Below are 21,524 nucleotides of genomic sequence, written 5' to 3'. Positions count from 1 at the left end.
AGCTGTCCCATGCGACGCACACGCTAGAATATGAGAGCCATGAAGGTTGCCAAATTATTACCAGCTTGTGGTTATTTTTTGACTCGCAAAAATTTTGATATCTTAGTCTTCGTTTGGCTCTCACGCCGCATGTTAGCGTGCTAACACATTTTGTACTCCTAAGAATCAAGCGCTGACAACATGCCATGGACGAAAAGCAAGGTCGCGTGGCCACGGAGTTGCGTGGTAGAAAGAGGAGGCTACAATTGGATTACAATCTTCATACATGGTATTATATATTGCACTTCTCCCGCCGTTCCAAATTACTGGTCATCAAACTTCCCTAACTTTCATCAATATTATAGAAAAAACATCAACACGTACAATATCAAATTAGCTTATTAATTGAATTCACCAATAAATATGTTTTCGTAGTATTTTATTTGGTAATGTAGATGTTAATATATATTTTTATAACTTGCTTAAAGTTATAAAAATTTAACTTAGAATAAATTTAAAGTCACTAATAGTTTGATATGGAGGGAGTATATATCAAAAAAGAGGATGCCAGAACGATCAATGGTGGCATTAGGCACGCTCTCTCGGTGTTGTTGCTTTTCGTTCTAACACAAAATCAATATTTTCTCTTGACACTTTGCATTATGTCTTACTGGTACTTCAAACCGTACTCCAGCAAGAGGTAGTAAGAGAAATCTTTACTCTTTTACCATTTGTTAACATAATGGCAAAATACTGATATATAAATTTTATTATGTCTATTTGATTATAATAGAGTTTTATTTTCTCTTTGCATTGCACCTCCATACGTGCTTAACATATGTTTGGCTACCACCTTAGCTTGAGCTGTGTTTTTGACACACAAATTGATATATGTCTATTGCTTATTGCATACATGTATACGTAATTTATATGGTAACACATATATATCATTCATGTATATCCTGAAACAATTTTTTCATATTAGCGATGAAATAGATGTGGATAATTGATAATCATATATTAACATAGGTAGGTATTTTAGGAGCACATTAATATTTAGGGGTTACTTTAATTTATTTTTAACAATTCAGAGGTGGATGATATATTTTCAAATTTAGAGGTGGAATAATGGCTTTTATACTCAGTGATGAATATAGTCCACTAAAATGATGGTAGTGTGTTTCTAGTTTTTATGATAATTCCTATTATTATTATTTTTAAGAATTTTATAAGATATGTTTTTAGTGTGCTTGTGAAAATTGGATTGTATATTAAGATTTAGAGTTCAAATATCATTATATTTTTATAATTACACTTCTACGCATTGCAAATAGAATTACTACTTTATATGGAATATTTGATGAGTGAAAATAGAATTAATCCTACAACAATTTAGGTAACCATGTTTATAAAACAATAAGTATGTCATGACAATATACCAGAATAGTGGTCTTATTTACATTTTCCCTAATATATTGCTTAGCCCGTTTAACTCTCTCGAAGATTGGTATTTTAAAAATATTAGGTATGGGACCCACCATTAATCTTACGTAAGGGGCCGTTATTAATTATAAATTTCATTAGCTCATCTACTTTGTCAAGTTCTCCTTCTACTTCATTTTTTTTCCTTTTTTGCACATTACACGCATAGCCGCACCATGATTGCCGGCAGGCATCATATTGGATGGCAGCAAAGGCGGGCAGCATGGTGAATTAGAGGGACACTGTCTTCTATACACGGCAGAGCCAAAATTTTAAAAATTTCGTTCTTTGAGGGGACAGAGGGGTTAATAGTATTCAATTTTTTAATTTTTAGTCAATTTTTTGAATTTTAGTTAAAATTTGAATCTGTTAGTGTAAATTTGCATGGCTTAGGGGTGGGGATATTGGCTCCTCCCCCGCCAAAGCATGCAGGACACGGGCGACGACGCCAACAAAAACACCACCAACAAAATCACCGTGGAACATCACTCATGCTTCTCATAGTGCACCGAGAGCCATGCGAGGAACCCACAACGTTGCCGCCGTCGCAGCGCCTTGCATCCTGGCTCTCACGCTCCATTTTTCTTTTTTGAGACATATTACAGACGTAGACTATCATAAATACATACAGACATACAAATACACGAACGCAACCCTGCCTCTATAAGCATTTTCAAGAGGTTGAACTAGCGTATCCCAAAATTGACGAAACCAGCACTAGTGCCTCACTTGACAATCATGTCACCTACCACAGCTAGGGCATATCTTCCCTGGGGCTTTCCTCTGCATGGCTATGTCAAAGATCTATTCAATCATGTTGTTGATTAGCTTGACTGGATCTTCAATCTCCATGTTACCTGTCATTAGGATCACAAAAGCTAATATATTTTTCCATGGCTCCGGTCGGGAAGCCATGCAAAACAAGAGTGATTGGAGATTGTGGGGCTAAACAGATGTTGAGCGGAAAACTTGAGATAGGGCATGCTGACGTCGGCTGCGTCCAATCTTAAGATTCAGAAGTAGATGAGGATCTCACCTAATAATTCTTGCTCCATTCCATTTTAACCAATACGTCTCCTCTCTTTAAATAGATACTTATTTGCAAGAAATCTTATTTTTATCTCTAACTCTAACTAGTGGATATGGACCAATAGGCCCAGTCGGGCCAGCCGACTTCCATGAAACTATGTCTAATCCGCAACCGGCAGCTGTGTTTAAGTATCAATTTCTCTTTTTTTCCTCCTTTGGACAAGTTTTGTTCAAACTTTTTTTTTTGGATAAATGTTTTGTTCAAACTCAAATTTTGCATGTACACAGATAATTGCATCTTCTGTCCACCATGTAATTTTTCATGTACCAGTTTAGATGCTACCTGTCGGGGATTTGGCCTTCAGAAACTGCCGTACGAAAGAAGCAGCCGACTGCCGACCTGACATTGTTCAGCATGCAGCACCTAGCTACTAGCTTGTTTCATGCACTGGTTTAGGTGCTTCGGACCTGCATGTGTTCAACCTGGCATTTGTTTAGTCCATCAGTCCATGTGTGTAGATCGAGCCGCTCTCAAGCAGGGGCGGACCCAGAAACTGGATGCATGCGAGCTGGGCTGATACATTGGCCTGCTGGGCCTTTTTCTTCTTGAGTGGATAACTGGATATCAAACAAGACTGGAAACAATTACCTAGGCATGAAGCCATGAACCTCTCATACTAGAAACAATTATATTTATTTTACTCTCTTTAACATTGTAATTGGGATGAGCAAAAGCAAAGAATTAACTCCTGCAGTCCTGCCTAGTGCTTGAACAATACGCAGATGGAGTATATGATGATAATTCGAGTTCTGATTAATCCACTAATGCTACAGCGTACAGTTGAGGTGGCATGCACTTTCAACAAAAGAAAAGGCTCATCCGAAACGATGAGAGAATCCAGCACGTTGCAACAAAGGGGAAAAAAAATCGAACTGGATTGGATCGAGCAAACTTGAGGAACTCGAAATCAAGTTTTTAAAAATTAGTTTCATCAAATCCCTGAAGTGGCTAGCTGACCAATGATAGGCTGAAAAAATGGGGCATTTCGAGTTCCTCACACAGGGTTTTCCAATAAAAAAAGAAAATAGGCAGCGGAAAAAAAAGAAATGTGGGGCATTCCGAGAATTGAACTCGGGACCTCTCGCACCCTAAGCGAGAATCATACCACTAGACCAAATGCCCGTTTGATGGTATTTTTATCAGTATCACAAATAGTAAATGATATCATTAATTGTGCTCCTTTTGATCAACCCGTCCATTTTAAAAGTTCCGTGAGGGTCTTCTGACGGCTCCGGGCCTCTGCTTGTCTGTTGTGCGCAGGATTCATCATTTGCTTATTCATGTTAATTGACATTTTCACCAATCAGTAGAACAAAGCGTGCTGTGGGGAATGTGGTGTGGAGAACAGGGTTCGTATAGTCGGCGCTACGTCACTACCCAAAAGGAAGCTCATGAGAAGATGAGGTGTAAACATAATACCAATAAATATATAAATATATGTACTCCTTTCGTCTTAAATTACTATTCATTTTAGATTTTATAGGTAGATAGACATGCATATATATCTAGGTGCATGTCAAAAGTTATATATCTAGAAAATCAAAACGAATAGTAACTTGGGACAGAGGGAGTAGAACATAATTTTTCAAAGAAAATATAAGCTTCTAAAATGACCAATGCGGACCACTTGTTTCTAGCTCCGTGAATGGAGGGCGACACTAGCTCCAACTCGAAGCTCCTCAGCAGGTACGTCTGTATCGGCATATCACCTTGATCTCCAGACACGTGCGCGCCGACCACCACCTCCACCAAAGTTTTTTTTTCCTTGGTCGACGCATGCAACTCAATATACATGGTATCAAAGGCAGAGAAAATTTTAAATTCCGATTCTAGCAAGCGTGATTAAAGCAAATAATTGTAGCGATTAATTTGAAATACGACTAGTGAAGTGGAATTAACAAGTATCAAAACAAAATTAAGAACTGGAACGGAAATTTTAAAAACTGCTATAATATGAATAATGTTAAATGCTTCATCCAAACTCTCGAAGGTTGTGTAGAAATTCTGAGAGCCAGTCGTACAATGGACTTTTTCTTGTATTCGAAAATAGCTCTGAGCATAGAACCTACGCAACAAGGTGCCACCAGAAATCATAAACAGCAGAAAGAAATCTGAACCTTGCCTGATTGATGGTAGAGTACGAACTAGAATGCATCCGCTTGTGAAGCTAGCAGTTTGCGGAGACAATCTTTAGTTTCGCTCTGATGACGCAGTAGGCTAAAAATTTGATCTGCTGAAAGTGCGTGGAAAAAAAATGTAAGCAAGAACATTAAGAAACTAGACACAGAAGTCACAGAACTGGCAGTGGCATGTTATGCCAGGTTAATAGCAGCCATCTTCAACTACGAGAGTTTTCAGTTGTGGTGGATGCAGCTTATGGTCCTATTTGTATACGCTTCTCCTAACCACGCTTGGATTATAATCTAAGCAAAAATTTTCTCGCTTCTCGCTTTTCACTTCTCGTAGTTCAAATTTCTGAAGCAGCTTACCACATAAGCGAGAATCGGTGGAAATAAGCAAAGCATTTGGCGGGATTCTCTATATTTCCACCGATAAGCCGCTTATAAGCGTTAACAAACAGGGCCTATGGGAAGCTTTGGACACCACCGAACCTCTAGATGCTCCAGGGGAGTGAGGCCAAGAAGCCCATCGCAGTACATGAGATCAGGGCAGTCTTCTAAGCAGCTTTGTGAGGAAGGGCAGACCTTGCTGTTTAAGAGGTATGCATGTAACTGTGTTATTCCTATAAATCTTTAGGCACTTCAATGATGGGAGGTCATTTAACAAGCTGCAAAGTCACTCATCTTTCAGTCCCCGCTCAATATCCAACGTGATGAGTGAGGGGAGGTAGCTGACTGCAGTCAGGTTTGGACAACCATGTAGGGTCAAGATGGTGAGTTTGGGGAGGGAACTGAGTGCAGCCACGCTCGGGCTTGAACAGTGGTCCAGCTGCAAGGCAGTGAGCAATGGCCGGAAACCAATGGAACTTATGTTTGGACAGTCGTATATGTACAGTTCCAAAAGAGATGGAAGTGTAGGAAGTTCTCTTAGACCAGAACATCTTTCAATCCGTAATTCAACACCATTAACGTCGCTCAACCCATAAATGCACAGCTTCCTAATCTTGTTGAGGTTACTCAGCTCTCTCATGTTGAAACTGCAACCACATCTGCTTATATGTATATTAGGCAAAGTATGCAGACTGATTAGATACCCAATTCCACTTGGTACTAGATTCTGCAAGTGCAGAGTCGGTATTTTATCAAATTGTGGGTGTGGAGAATTCGGTGTGAATTCTGAAAGTGATAAATGGCGTCGTAGTTTCAGGTTTCCCATGCATCTTTGCAATGCCACAACAAGACTGCTACTAGGTTGCAAGTTGTTGCATCTCCAAACTAATGCTTCTGGAAGCGTTGTTGGTCTCCTCGTCTTTTGGAAATGGCCCGCCACTACGATGGCCCTGAGAGAATGTGGAAAAACAGAAATGCCGTCTGATATAATACCACCTTGAGATACCGGACATTGTGTGGAAGTTGAGTCGTCGTATCTCCTTCGAGTCTAGCTATAGAACTCGTCCCCGGCAAAAAAGGAGGCCAGATCATGTATAAGGCCATCAAGTTTGTATATATGAATAGTCTGATTAACAGAGCTTAGCTGCTCAAGCATTGACCGCTCAACTAACTGCTTCAGATATTGACATCCAATTTCTTCACTCTCATCATCACTGCCATCAGATTTAAGCAAGTCGAGTAATTTCCACAATTTTAAAACTTCGGTGACATGAAATGGATAGTCTTTGGGAAACAGAGATAGGGCAAGGAAACACCGTCTTATGTCTATGGGTATGTGCTTCTAGCTCATCTCCAATGCAGGCAGAATCTCATCCCTTGGTTCTTTCAAGTCCCGCAATTCACTCTCTAGGACATCCTCCCAACTCGCTTCATCAGTTTCACAGCGCAAGATGCTTCCTAGTGTTTTAATTGCCAGTGGCAAACCTTTACACTTTTGAACAATGCTCTTTCCAATATTTCTTAGGTTTATTGAAATGCCAGACTCATGCTCATCAATAGAGGCAGCTTGCCTGAACAATGACCAACTCACATCGAAATTAAGACAATTTAGGTGATAGCTTGACACAGTCTGTATCAGTCTTGCGACTACCAAGCTCCGAGTGGTTACTATATGATCTGACATGTCTTTGCAGTTGACATAGGCATACAAAACAACTCCCAGCAGTCTCTTCGCTCGTTCCATACATCATCCAACACAAGTAAAACCTTCCTATCCTTTAGTTCATTAGCCAGATTCTTCTGAAGATCAGAAAGTTCTGTATACTTAGGGGGTGTTTGGGAAGGGGGCTAAATTTTAGCCACCATTACATCGAATGTTTGGACACTAATTAGGAGTATTAAACCTAGACTAATTACAAAACTAATTACACAACCTCTAGGCTAAATCGCGAGACGAATCTATTAAGCCTAATTAGTCCATAATTTGACAATGTGGTGCTACAGTAACCATTCACTAATGATGGATTAATTAGGCTTAATAGATTCGCAATGCGATTTAGCCTAGGAGTTCTGCAATTAGTTTTATAATTAGCGTATGTTTAGTCCTCCTAATTAGTATCCGAACATCCGATGTGACAGGGTTAAAGTTTAGCCCCTGGTATCTAAACGCCCCCTTACACACCTGAGTCGTTAAAGAAGTAATGACGTTTCTTCATGCCCGTATATGACCCAGCGCAACTGGACCGACTGAACCAGGCCGCCAATTTTTTAGGCCCCCATCTCAGAAATTCTATCCATCTTCGGAAGATTCTTTTCTAGTTACCTTCCAATCTTTGAGATTCGTGCAGCCCTTCAAAACTGTTGGGTGCGCATGCACCAGGTTGGAAAAGTAGCAGCTTTTATGGGAGGCTAGTACACACGTGTTACTTAGAGGTTGGCCCTGTAGGTGGGAGATTCTTTTTCGATTTCAAACTTCAAACATATTTTTCTCTTAAACCTTGAACTATTTTTCGAAACTGTTTAAACCACTGTGTTTCTGAGAATTCATCTAACATAATGAGATCCAATATGAATATATTTTATTAATTTTTAAAAGTCAACATTTTGGATGCACTAACATTTTAAGATGCTATTACAACATTTTCACATTTTTTATGTTGAACTATTTTATTTAAAATGTTGAACTTGATTCAAAAAAATATTGATGAACTAATTCAACATTTTGAGTATGCGATTTCAACATTTTCACAATTTTTTTATGTTAAACTAGTTTATTTAAAATGTTTAACTTGATTCAAAAAAATGTTGATAAGTCAATATTTTGGATGAACTAACTCAACATTTTGTACGCAATTTCAACATTTCACATTTTTTATGTTGAACTAGTTTATTTAGAATGTTAAACTTGATTCGAAAAAATGTTGATAAGTCAACATTTTGAATGAACTAACTCAACATGCTATTTCAACATTTTCACATTTTTTATGTTTAACTAGTTTATTTAAAATGTTGAATGAACTAACTCAACATTTTGGATGAACTAACTCAACATTTTGAATGCTACTTCAGCATTTTTGATGTAAAATGTTGAACTAGGTTCGAAAGAGTGTTAATAAGTCAACATTTTGAATGAATTAATATGACATTTTAAGCAGGCTACTTCAACAAGTTTCAGTATACTATTTCAACTAGTTATTAAAATGTTGAACTTGGTTAAAAAAAATGTTTATCATAGTAGTTAAAATGCTGACTATATAGTTTAATATTTTAAGTATATTGGACCAAAAATCTTTTGAAAAATTAACAAATTGCTACGCAGATTTGAAGACGTAGCTGACGCATGGATCCGGTGGTGCACAACCGCACGTTGCCTGCACTGCTGCATCTGCCCTGCTGTTGCTCTGCCTGATGCGCTGCAGCCATGCATGATTGCGAACTCCTATATATCTTCCACAAGACATATAGGGATGGCGCAAGAATCTATAAATTCAAGAATAATTTTCAATGAATTAGTTTAAGTCGAAGCTGGTTGGTTTATATACTGTTAGTTGACCATTGTGCCCTAATGGTAAAACTTCTCCATAAGACCATAACAGCCACAAGGAAATAGACATGCATGTAATCTACATCATTGTGGCCAAAACCCCTCCTAACAGCAGAAAGTTGTCAACAAGTGTAGAGGAGCATAGCAGATACAGAGTGGCTGATCTGCATTCTTCGGAAAATTGAGTGGCTCATAATACTCTAATGAAATCAGTTTAGAAAATACAGTTATGTAATTTGCTCCTGTGAAGACTGCATATGAAAAAATGATCAGTACCTTCTTAGGGTTACGCCTACATCAACTAAAATGCACAATGAATGCTAGCATATGTTCAGTTCTTTGCAGGCCAATATGACATCGATTAGAGACATGCATTGCTTTATCTCAGGTTATCCCAGTTCAAAATAGAAAAAGTATTTTTCGTTTAAAGAACAGGTCAGAGAAGCAAAAGCAAAATTCAGAAATGATGCTGTGTTCCCAAAACTCAGTGACACCAACGGGTCAAAAAAGTAAGGACAATCTATAATTACGGTCATGAAATATTCATCATCTGCGAAAACAAAAGTCAATCATCAACTATCGCATGGTAAACCTCCAGAATCTCTTGCACCAAAACAGGGCCTTGACCTAAAGCCTACAATAAGCGGAGAGGACAACCAACCCTTTTTCTCACACCAGTGTCATAATCCTTTGGAATTAAAATGATCTTCAAGAGTGCTCCGGATCATGTCAGATGTAATTTAACAAGACATGGTTCCACTAAACAGAATCGACAAAAAAGAACTTCAAATTACCTGGTCCTCTCCACCAAATGTTTGCTGGAGGAGGAAGAGGAGTTCAGAGGAGGCATGTGGTGGGACTGGCGTAGCTTGTTTTCTTTTACCGTATAAGCAGACAAGGAAATGGGCAGCATCAATTTTTTTTCCTTGTTTGTTTGGATGGACGCATAACAGTAGTCCAATTTTGTTACAAAAATGAAACTTACCTGAGTGTTAATCCTATCTATTTGTTGAACATGCAAGGAAATTGGAGATAGTGCCTACGTACATATCTCTCATCTTGACACCACCTATAGACACTATAGGTGGGGACTGCCCCTGTAACTAAAAGCTCTAGTCAAACACTGTAGCCCGCCACCAAGGAATATTTTTTCGCCGGGAGGAAGTGGCACCCGAGGTCGAGATGGCACCAGCATCGCTTGCAGGTTTGCGATCGCAGTAACAAAGATCATTTCTGCTTAATGGAGTGCTCGCGAATCATTTGCGTTCTCTTCAGAAAGTTATTCTTATCAGTACATGTAGCAATCAATCTGTCTCTAACTCAACTGGTTACATTCTTTTTAGACGAAGAACCAACTGGTGCATGCCTAATGGATTGCCAAGTTAATTCCTATTATATAGAGCACACGTGAATTGCGTGGCCTATTTTCATTTCTTGTCTAAGCCGTAGGTTCCCCCTGTCTCAGACTGACTAGCACTCCAGTCGCCATTGATCTAGCCCACGCGGCATAATTCACCAATCATACATCGCGGCCATTACTCGCAGCAGGTTAGTTGAAGAGCAAAGCAAACGTAGAAGAAAGTGTCCCAGGCAGCTGAGAATGCAACGACACTTCAGCATAACAGTAGATTTTTCAGACCAGAAAGTCCTGCACAGGCCCAGCTCATTTGAAACTCCAACATATGCAACAGAACAGATACAGAATAGAGCAGAGTGCTTGAACGACGGGATCACATATTCACACTGTTCCCAACACTAGTGTTTATTCATTACACGGTTATTTGTTCAGTTTATGCTTGAATCCAATCTACCAGAATGATTATCAGCAGAATTTCGACAAGGGAGCCACATGCTCAGATGGTGAAGTTAAAGATTCTGCTCAGGCAGCTCACAGGCAAAAGTTGCAGATCATGACTGAACCACAGGGAAGCAAATTACAGAATCCTAAAGAATGGAAACACTCCTAAAATGCTGGCGTGCACACAGAAGAACATACACCGAACAAATGCTGACAAACAAGCGACAAGATCAACTGACAAGAAGCAAACTTCCCTAAGAGAACCATGGTCTTAGTTGTCGACCACGAGCTTCCGCCTCTTGTAGTTTACCATCACCTTGCCCTTGATGCCGACAACCATAGCATTCCAGTCATTCTCCGGGAACGGGGAGACCAGCTCGAACTCAAAGTTCCTCAGCAGGTGTGTCCAGATCGCCTTGATCTGCAGGTAGGCGAAGGGCTCGCCGAGGCAACCGTGCCTGCCACCACCAAAGGAGATGTAGGAGAAGGCGCCTGCAGCCTTGTCCTCCTCCCTGCCAGGACCGAACCGGTCAGGGTCGTATGAGTCTGGGTTCTTGTAGATGTGGGGCAGCCTGTTGGCGAAGGACGGTGATGTCGCCACAATGTGGCCCTTGGGGATGTCGTACTCTTTGCCTTCCTTAGTTGTCACGGTGAAGTCATTGTGCGACTGGCGGAGCAACATGATTAGCGGTGGGTGGAGACGGAGAGCCTCCTTGATGCACCGGTAGAGGACATCCATCTCTGCCAAGATGTCATGATCAATCTTGTTCCCATGCCGCTTCATAACCTCCTTCTGCTCCTCTACAGCCTCTGCAAAGAACTGCTTGAACCGAAGGAGGTAGGCTCCAGTCCACGTCGAGGTGATAGAGCTGGTGTGCTGTCCGGCAAAAAGTGCCGCAATAAGTAGCCCGGTTACCTCACTCTCAGTGGTGGAGCGTCCGTTCTTGTACTTGGAATCAATAAAGCACTGCAACATGTCTTCTTCAGACTGTCCGGAGGCCTTGCGGGACTTAATGATGGTTGCAAAGATTTCTGCCAAACGTGCCCGTGCCCTGTCCCGGCGCTTATGTGCAGGGATTGGGAGGTAGGGAAAGATGACACTGATGGGCCGCATCCCATTGTCAAGGTCATGGAAGAGAGCAGATACATCATCAAAGAGCTTCTCTCGAACCTCCCTTCCCAGCAAGCATCGACTAGCTGTCAGTATGATGAGGTGCTCCAACTCATACTTCAAATCCACAGTACCACTGTCTCCCCACTTTGAGAAGTACTCCTGCAGGTAAGGTCCAATTTGCAGATGAGGTTAATCATCAAACTTATATGCAAAAGAGGAGTATTTCGTCGAAGGAAAAATAAGGAATTCGTACAGCTAAAGCATCAGGATTCATCATTTTATCTTGACATGCTAACGACATCCTCATGTTACTACTAACATGCAGAAGAGTATTCAGTGCTATAATTAAGCCAAATGTACAGAAGCTTACTCAGAAATGACCGGCATATTCATTAAATCATTGGCTTCATTAATAAATATCAATGCTAAAAGACAGAAAAATATGAAAAGTTTTGCGCTGGTTCAACATTGGTCATTGTTAAGAGAGACACTGCAGATACAGCAATCTTGTTATTATGAATAAAGGTAACGATGTACAAGGTCAATGAGAGTCAGTATCATGAAACTGAATTTGCACGGTACATGAGGTGCTAATTGCACATGTTCTTGTGCTATGTGCCCACATGCAGAATGCATTGACGAAGAAGTATAGGAGTTTATCTTGTCATTTCTAGTGTTTGCAGTAACATCAATTCCTTTTTTAAAAATAAGTTTATATGGAGTCCTTCAATGCAAATTCTGCACAAAGCTCAAAAACCTAAAAGTACTATTTAATTGCCTCTTGTCAGGACAGGGTCAGAAGAATGTAGGTTGCAATATGAAGCCATGTTTTTTTTTATTGGCCTTCACATTCATCTAGATACAGAGGACAGAGCAATATATCTTCTCAATTGTCAAGGAAATGTAACTGTGGCTTTTCATGATTGACGTGCCTAGCAATTTCCGTGTTTATGATTACAAGGTATTATTTTTTAATCAACAAGGTATGACGTTATCCCCACCTCCACTTTACAAGAAACAGAAAACTGTGCCCATGCTTCAGTTCAGACGCAATTGAGAATTAACAGATAAATAAATATTGCAGAGATCAGCTGTAGAAGGATTGGTACTGTTGCAGTTAATTGGTTGAGTGTCATTCATTTGAGAGAAGACAGAATCAGGACACCGAAAAGTAACTTTAACAGACAAAACTAGCAAAGATATAAAGAACTAACAAAGTGGCATAAAAAGCATCAAAGAAAAGGGACACAAAATGTCCCACTAGAAAAAATGCAGGGCATGCAAGGCATCACAAAAGCATAAAGCTTAAGGTCTGGAAACATCGGCCCAAAAAGGTTGAGGTTCATGTGCAGTTGCTGTTCCAGAAGTCGCACATTAGTCATATTGTTCCTCAAAGAAAAGGCATACTGCAACTTTCAGAAGGGGCTAGATAGTCCTCCGCAGAAAAATATGCTGGACTCCAGCGAATTTGGACCAAAACTAGAGCACCGTGTCAATATTGGTAGCAAAAGTACAAACATATCCTAGATGTACAAATTGGACCAAAACTAGAGCACTCATAGAACAACTGCAAGTACTAAATTTCCCCTAGAGTGTCAACAATTAAGGCGCGTATTGAATCAGCAACCTCTAAAGTGACACTGCAAGTACTGAAAGCTCCAACACAAAGGAGTCAGTGTCAACAATTTCACCTCAAAAATATGGAATCTCCACACTAACGATACATAGATACAGAATTCAAAGTGACACTGCAAGTACTGAAAGCTCCAACACAAGGTGTCAGTGTCAACAATTTCACCTCAAAAATATGGAATCCCCACACTAACGATATATAGATACAGAATTTAAAGAAACAAATGAAGAAAGCTGAAGCAAATTCTCACCTCAGCCTCAGCAACCATCTGATCGACGTAGCTGCGGAGCTTGTTGGCCCGCAGGGCCTCGGTGAAGAACCGGAACTGCTCCTGCCTGACGGAGTAGTCAACATCAAACACGACCCCTGGCCCGAATGTGGGCACGTTGAACCTGTACACCTCCTGCTGGCTCATCTCGGCCTCGTTGCCCTTGAAGAAGTGCGCGGACACCTCGGGCCCGATGAGGAAGGTGATCCTGCGGCTGAGGATGGGGACGGTGAAGACGCTGCCGAGGCGGGCATACTGCTCCCGGATCATCGGGATGGGGCCCCGCATGAACTTGATGAGCCCGCCGACGACCGGCGCCCCCGGGATGGTGGGCGGGAGGCGCTTACCCCGGGAGCGGGCACCCAGCAGGAGCTTGACGAAGGCGATGGTGGCCAGCAGCAGCGCCGCGCCGGCGATGAGCCGCTGCTGGCTGTCCGCGAGATCCATCATCTTCCTCCTGGATCGTGAAAATTGGGATTTCCAGTGGATTAGATCACAGCTCAATGACATGGGACATGGAAGACAGAGTGAGCTTCGTTTGTATCGACGGCATTAAAAAAATGGCAGTGGTATCCACTACACGCTAAGCAATAAGCAGTACGGGATGCATGCTCGGAGGTCCGGGCATCAGACGGGCAGAAAGATTCCTCCCGCACGGGGCAATCCAGTCCACCTCACAGGAAACGATAAAAAAAAGGATGCAGAGTTTCAGATCGGAGCAGAGCCAACAGACTACTAGAGTAGAAAGCAGGCGAGAAATCCTGGCGGAGGGCTGTCTAATGTCTCCGGCACGCCGCCGGACACATAGCTGCTTCTACTTCTAGATGCAGAAATTCTCGGGTCACGACTCTCACGGAACGCTGACGGACGGCGCCCCGCGGCGTCGGGCACGGCTACCACGGAATGAAGATGGACGCGCCCCGCGGCGCCGGCGGCCGGCGGACCCCCTCCGGTGCGCCGGCGGAATCCAAAAAAACCGCTCGCCGGGAAATGCCGAGGAACCCGGCCCCGGATCGCAAGGAGGGTTACGGATCGGGAGAGAGATAGGATAAGAGATCTCACCTTCGATCTGCGCCGCCCGTCGAAGCAGGGCCGGGGAGGACGGATGGGGGAAGGCGGCTGCGCGTGCGGGGAGTGTGGAGCGGAGGGACGGAAGACGGGGTTTATATAGGTGCCAGTGCCCGAGAGAGGACGACTTTCCGAGGTTGGGGGGAGGGGATTGGCAATGGCGGGGGGAGGTAGAGGTGGTGGGGTTTACCGGGGGCGGAAACAGGGGCGGGGAAGAGGACGAGCGCCCACGCAGGGCCAGCGGCTAGAGAGCTCCGGGGGCCCACCACCCACTCACCCTCTCTCTCCGCTTGGCGCTCACAGCACACGTGGAGAGCACATGTGTCGCCGGGGGATCCTCTGCAGCCGACTACTCCGTCAGGCAGGAGCAGTGTGGCTGCGTGGGTCGTGGGTGGACCTGTGGTCAACCGTGCCGCGAATCTTGGCATTTCCCATGTCCACAGCTATTCCAGTTTTTCTCCTCTTCTTCTTTTTTCCGCAGATGTTCCATTTTGTTCTCTTCGGTGAGAAAATAGGATATCCAGCCATTCCATGATAAGAGCATGCATCAATGCATACACTACTTCATGATATCGACATATATCAATGCAATCACAGTACGTCGGAGATTACAAAGCAGCGAGAGGTGAGGCATCAGTCGGCGCCTGCTACAATGCAAAGATTCCTCCAAAGGGGACCGTGTCCCCGTTAGAGTGGTGTACGGTGGACCTAGAGAGCAAGCTGATTAGCAATAGTCACAACAATGGTGGTGATCGGTAGGTCACTTGGTCCACGGTGTCCAAGATAATCTGGTTGGGCGGTTCTAGACCACCCAGAGCGCCAAGAGCGCGACAATATTGAGCAGCAGGAACACCGTTAACAAGGAAGCAAAATCGGCGATTGCACCACTAAACACAAGCCATGTGCCAAAATCGAGCCACACGAAAAAGATGCCCAGCGTCCACCGACTAGTTACTATTGAAGCGGCATATCCGAACGTCGAGCGCACCATGATGGTGGAGAAAATTGTGCGCCCGTATGTTCCCGTGGCAAGAGGTCCAAACAAGAACGCGGATTTTGGTGGGTGCAAAGTTCACCCTTTCACTCCAAAAATAATATTTTATCAATACATATAAAAATTATAAGCATTGAACTTCCTTAATTATTGGACTTGGACTCATAAATTAATAATAATTTATAGCAAATGATAGAGTAGTCTTCATGTCGATTTCAATTAGGACGTAGCGTCCCTGTACAATACGAAAGCTTCTTCGAAAATGAGATAAGAACATCTCTGTCATCCAAAGCAGAAGTGCTTGTTTTTGTTTCAGTTCGACCATCCGGCCTCAAGTGGCATTTGTGTAATCTGCCACTCTGCCATTGTGCTTTTGGACCCATCCACTTAAAAAGAGGAGGAAAAAAAACTAATGAAAAACCACTTCCAAGTGAGAGGCACATGACCTGATCTTGGCCCCTATAACATGCCCTGCTACGCCCAGCCATAGAAAATCCAAACATCCAGCCAGTAGGCACACGGAGCTCCAGTAGATCCAAGGGCCCACTGGCCACTCCAATCCAGATTAACAGGCAATTTAGCTGCTAAAATACAGCGCAGGTTAACATGACCATGAAGAGTTGTAAAGCAGAATACCACAGGTGCCAACAGTATGGACCTCAAACCAGATGGTATGTTCAGATTTTGATCCTTTGGTTTTGATTCAAGTTGTTAAATTTGGGACTGCAAGTCCTGTTGGAAGTTGAATACGTACAAGAATACAGCAGCAGCACAACAGGAAAGACTTTCATTTCAAAAATAACAGGAAAGAGTTCGAAGAAAGAATTAACTACTCATAAATTGGCATTGGTTTGTAACTGTTTTACTGACCATCATGAGACACTTTCAAGGCGAGGTTCTGCCAACCCACTCCAAAGGGTTCCAAATAATTCCACCTACACCATAACCCATAATGCCAGTGCAATAATATACCATCTGAGCATCTGACCGGATGCGTTTAGAATTTAGAACATCCCTTTTGGGGCATTGCAAGATACACCATCTGCACCATACTGAACATGGGCAAGCAGACGCACAAGTTGGTCAAAAAAGAATGCATTGGAACTCAGTACAATATATACATACATGCTATTCACTTATTGCATTCCTACGAACAAATTTAGGCTTCAGGTTCTACTGGTCATCAATTACATATGCTTTATCCAGCTTCTTCTCTAGTGACAAAGGGGCAGAGAAATTTAATGGCGAGAACATGTCGTCATATTTGGATTTGGGAGCAGGCTTGAACTCGTAAGGGCCAGCCTTGGTTCCCCAAACCTGAAAGTGAGCACATTGTAAGATTAAAGGTTCTCTTTTACTCAAGCTTGGCGAGCCAACTAGAACACTAGTTTGGAGTAGTTAAGAGAATCACCTGATTTCCTTCAATATCGAAACCTTTGTCCCAGATATGTACTTCACCGTTCTTGTGGATGGACAAATCCGATGTACAATATGATGCGCCACTCTGTTAAAATGCAGACATTGAGATGCGAACAAGCAATACATTACAGAAAAGGATAACCACTGGTGGGTTCTGATGTATTAAATTACAAATTACTGCATCAGAAAGAGAACTGAATATGCTGAGAGAGAGGAGAGCAAGTAGCTCACCCAGTTGTTGGGAAAACCTTCGGGTGGAGTAGATCCTTCATATAAGCAACGTTTTCCACGTCCGCATCGTGACAAGTGTATGGTGGTCAGATGCTCTGCGATATCCTGAACAGCCAATGCAAACTTAAATGTTTGGTTTTTTTTTTTTTGTGTGTGTGTGTTGGGGGGGGGGGGGGGGGGGCGGTAAGCTTATATTTAGAGGGCTAACAATACACAGTATTTTGTGTGAACAAAAATCCAGCATCACGAATTGGACAGAGTTTTACCTAGGGATGTACTATGCGAAGCTATACCAGATACCAGTCAATGTGTGATTCCGTATGGAGTTACATTGTAGATGTGAGTACAGATACATGCACAACCTACTATGTAAGGGGTTTACAGTCAAGTACATAGCTTCAAAACACATTATACGGTTAAGTGGTTATACCACATCAAAAAAAGGGAGTGCCTTTTTCCATGTGGTGGTGTGGGAACTAGGTCCTGATCCTAGTAATATACTAAGTGAAGCACTTAATGGCCTGAGTTTAGGTCAGCAGCAGCACTATAACAGCATTCAGTTCCGATTCAAAATATCAAAGGCTGAGAATAAATCATAAAATAAGAAATGGTGAATACATGGCTTATAAATATATTTCACAGTGAAAACCCAATTAATTACCCATATTATCTTTAGTCTGGTAACAGATGAGACCTCTGCCCTTGATAATACAAGTGCATATCTATTTTCTGTGGATTTATTTATTCATTCATTGGCAGCCCTACCTGGTCCCTCACTCCCTGTACCCACATTAATATGGGGAGGGCGACTTAGAATGATTGTTAAGTATATTTGATTAGTCTGATTGATGTATATTATTTCCTTCTTTTCAATTGCAGCTGTTCGTCAAGAGTTTAGGCCAAAACAATCCACACATTCAGAAAAGTAAGATTGTGTTCGGACATGACTTACTGCAATTACTTCTTCTGGCTGTGGCCTCTGATCCTTTGAACGGTCACAGAAATTCTTGTACTCTTCAGCATCCCTAATTGCATAGGAACTCAACTGTCCACTCAAAACAATTTAAAATGTTATTTAGTCAGCTTTTTGCAAGCAGAATTAATTTAAAATATAATCCTTCAATCAGCTTAACCAAAGTTGTATTCCTTCAACCAAAATTTTAGTGCCTTTGTTAACACCAGATAATAATAGTAATGGTGCTAAATATTAATAGATTCACTTAACGGTTATTAAAAGACAACAAGAAAGAAATTTACTGTTAGAATGGTGAAAATATAAAGTAGCACTGTAGAAAATATGTGTAACTCTAATTAGACCATTTTAAGCTCCCCACTATGTACAGGTTACATCAGACCAAGCTTTATGGGCAATCAAATTTACCTAACTACTTGTGTTCTGAACATGGAAATGTAACAGTGGGAATGACCTCAACTGACATAATGTGTGATGCATCTTTATATAGTTGAATAGGAGATCCCATTTACACAGATGTTCTAACATTTTACAAAGTCAAAGTAGAGGAGGACAAACTGAATACTGCTAGTAAACTCTAAGAATTATTATTATGGATGCATTAACTTGTTCAGTACATCAATGTCATGCCATTGCAGGGTAAAATGTCATATATTCTGTACATCCAATAATTTTAAACAGGTATGTCAAATTTGAGCTCACCTCAACATCACATTTCATCTCCTTTGGACAGGGCTTTACCATGTAGAATCTCTGGAGGGAGAAGAACTTATTATTATTTGTACATATGAAGAGCACATAAGATATTATAAGTATAGAATGGACAGACAGTACACAGTATACTACCCTATCAGCAGGCATTTGAAGTACCCTTTCTTGCAGAGTAATGGAACCATATTCTCAATACTCCAAACTAATGGCATCATAAGATCATCCACAGTTACAAGACAAAAGCAATACATATTGCAAGAATATAGCATACAAAAAGACTAAGAAAGTTTAATTGTGGTTAGGTTTACCAGGAAGAAAGGATTTAAAAGAAGCAGATAGTTATATGGATGTATCAAAATGTTCATCAAATAGTGCATGAATAAATCAAAGCACTTGATCACAGAATATTCTTATGCATGTGGAATGTCAGATAATGTAATATCATCTTGTTTAAACTATATTAATTAGCATAAGATTGTATAAGCTTGACAAGGAACAATTCAGGAATTATAAGAAATATTATCTTTACATATGAATTGGTAAGGGCAAGGAGACATGTAAGAGTGATTATTACAGTTAGGAGTTACTTACTTGTCTAAAAGGCTTTTCTGGAGTTCTCCAAAATGCCTGGAAAGGAAAGCATGGAATTCAAACACCCAAAAGGGGCACTGTAGTAAGGAACTAAGGAAGAATGTGTAGAGATAAAGATCATACTTGCTCAAAATAAAGCACTCTAGAACCATCCACCATCTCAGTTGCAGGGCATGTGAGCATTCTGAAAATAAAAGAAGACTGATTGGCAATGCAGGATATTTGCATGACTACGAATATGTTAGCATATGCTTAAAAATATACTTATCTCATGCCTGAAAAAAGAGAGCTGAACGGATTTCAAACAGCAGCAAACCGACATTATTATGGGTGCGTAAAACAAGTTTTTGCGTCATAAGTGCAGACAAATTACATTTTTTTGTGTGTCATAAGTGCAGAGTCCCTTCTAACAAGTTACTTACATCCCAGCAATATATTCACTAACCCGATATTGATAATCAGTAATAATGAGCTAATAACAACAGCAGTTTAGGAAGAGCAAGTGTTTATAAGGATACAGTTAAAAGAAAACAATAACATGTTGGTGTAATCATTCAGTCACTAATCCATGAACTCAGACCCCCAAAAGATTTTGTTTTACTTTTCATTTCTCTACTTTTGGCAAAGTATCAGAACACTGGATCAAATTATGAATTCTAATAAACATGGATCATTTAAGCACAGACAGTTTAATAAACAATTTGCTCGTGGTGGTAGTACAAGAGGATATATCATTTTCATCCAACAAGAGTACAAAATAAAAGGTTCATAAATCATCAATGATTCATCAAGTTCCAATGTTCGTGCAGCTCCACTGTGTATCTGTTATAAGATATGGTATGGTGCTTGAATTGAAAATCTCAGGTTACACAGACAGCAGCCAAAAAGTACAGAATTTAAACCATCTGGAAAGATTGGCTGCCCACAATCAACTATTACATAACTGTGTTGGCCAAGTATTGCATTTTCAAATCATCTTAGTGATATCCAGCCACTTGTCAAAATCAGACATTCATCACCACCAAAGCTAAATATCACAAACCTCCGGTAACCCATGGTCAGCAACAATTATGATTATCGACAATGCGAATTGCAATGCTTTTACAGGGAACAATCGATGTTGTGCTCGTGCATATGCCTCACTCCCAAACCAAGGCTACAAGTAGTTCACAGATACCACCCGATTGCAAGACCAAAGAGAAGAACCCTAATGAAATGGAATGTGGAAACACTAGTGCGCGAAAAAAGAATGCAGCGCTTGTGTAGTGCAAAATGTCTGACCTCAAGTTGAAGTAGTTGTCAGGATCCTTCCGCGCCTGCTCCCTCGAGAACTGCACACCGAACCAACAAACACGCGAACCAGTCAAGTGCCAGTACACAGCAAGAAACGCATCATCAAGGCATAAACTTTTAATTCCCGGGATTATTCTTCTAATAACCAAAAAAAAGGGAATTTTTCTGAACAAATTCTCAGTGCGGCCGCATCGGAATGCCCCGGGAACCGAGCACTTCTCCAGGGAGGAGCGCGCGGGGACTCACCTTCTCGCCGGAGAGCGCGTCGGCGACGGCGCGCGCGTGGTCCCACCGGGTGGTGGAGCGGCGCAGGCGGCGGAGCAGCAGGACGCCGCCGACGACCACAAGCGCCTTCAACACCGCGCCCCGTACAGCCCCGCCGCCGCCGCCGGTGTCCTCCTCGCCGGAGCCCATCGCCGGTGGCCCTTCCACGGCGGACTCGCAGGGGCCCGGCCGAGGCGGGGTGGGGTGGGGTGGGGCACTTCGGCTGGGGAGGAGGAAGAGGAAGCCTAGAGAGGAAATTCGCGGTTTTTGGAGGGGGTCAAGGGTGATTTGGGGGAAATGGCGATATTTTTTCTGTGGACTGTGGAAGCCTGGGTTCAGAAAAGACCCAAACTAATGGCAGAGAAATTCTCAAATTCCGGTGGGTGCCCTTTTCGGTTTGGTTTTTTAAGCATGGTCAGTGCATCAGTGGTTATCCACCCCTCTTATCTTTACATAAAAGATAACATATATTTATAAAACTTTTGGATTGGACTCATGCATAGGCATTTGTATTAGCAACTCGTATATCAATACTAGTTTATTAAAAGAGTGCAATTGTATG

At 41.8% G+C, this 21,524-nt stretch overlaps 2 protein-coding genes and 1 non-coding gene across 3 annotated transcripts; all 3 read right to left on the bottom strand.

Moving 5' to 3' along the window:
* Nucleotides 1-3,601: 3,601 nt before the first annotated feature.
* On the bottom strand, nucleotides 3,602-3,673 carry TRNAP-AGG. Its single transcript has one exon. It is a non-coding gene; the product is annotated as a tRNA-Pro (tRNA).
* Nucleotides 3,674-10,315: 6,642 nt separating this feature from the next.
* LOC101783068 (obtusifoliol 14-alpha demethylase) lies at nucleotides 10,316-14,663 on the bottom strand. Its single transcript, XM_004979309.4, has 3 exons — nucleotides 14,481-14,663; nucleotides 13,401-13,875; nucleotides 10,316-11,676 (listed from the first exon to the last, which is right to left on the bottom strand). Exons 2-3 carry the CDS (start codon nucleotides 13,866-13,868, stop codon nucleotides 10,675-10,677), a joined length of 1,470 nt encoding a protein of 489 aa, XP_004979366.1. The 5' UTR covers nucleotides 13,869-13,875; nucleotides 14,481-14,663; the 3' UTR covers nucleotides 10,316-10,674.
* Nucleotides 14,664-16,320: 1,657 nt separating this feature from the next.
* LOC101782652 (chromophore lyase CRL, chloroplastic) lies at nucleotides 16,321-21,258 on the bottom strand. Its single transcript, XM_004979308.3, has 9 exons — nucleotides 20,945-21,258; nucleotides 20,687-20,736; nucleotides 19,529-19,589; nucleotides 19,406-19,441; nucleotides 18,806-18,856; nucleotides 18,083-18,175; nucleotides 17,131-17,235; nucleotides 16,892-16,984; nucleotides 16,321-16,797 (listed from the first exon to the last, which is right to left on the bottom strand). The coding sequence occupies exons 1-9, from the start codon at nucleotides 21,110-21,112 to the stop codon at nucleotides 16,654-16,656; spliced, it is 801 nt and encodes a 266-aa protein (XP_004979365.1). The 5' UTR covers nucleotides 21,113-21,258; the 3' UTR covers nucleotides 16,321-16,653.
* Nucleotides 21,259-21,524: the final 266 nt, after the last annotated feature.

The sequence above is a fragment of the Setaria italica genome, chromosome VIII, assembly GCF_000263155.2.
Source record: "Setaria italica strain Yugu1 chromosome VIII, Setaria_italica_v2.0, whole genome shotgun sequence".
Classification (NCBI taxonomy): Eukaryota; Viridiplantae; Streptophyta; class Magnoliopsida; order Poales; family Poaceae; genus Setaria; species Setaria italica.
Note: the sequence above shows the minus strand (reverse complement) of the source record. Positions and strands in the feature narration are given on the sequence as shown.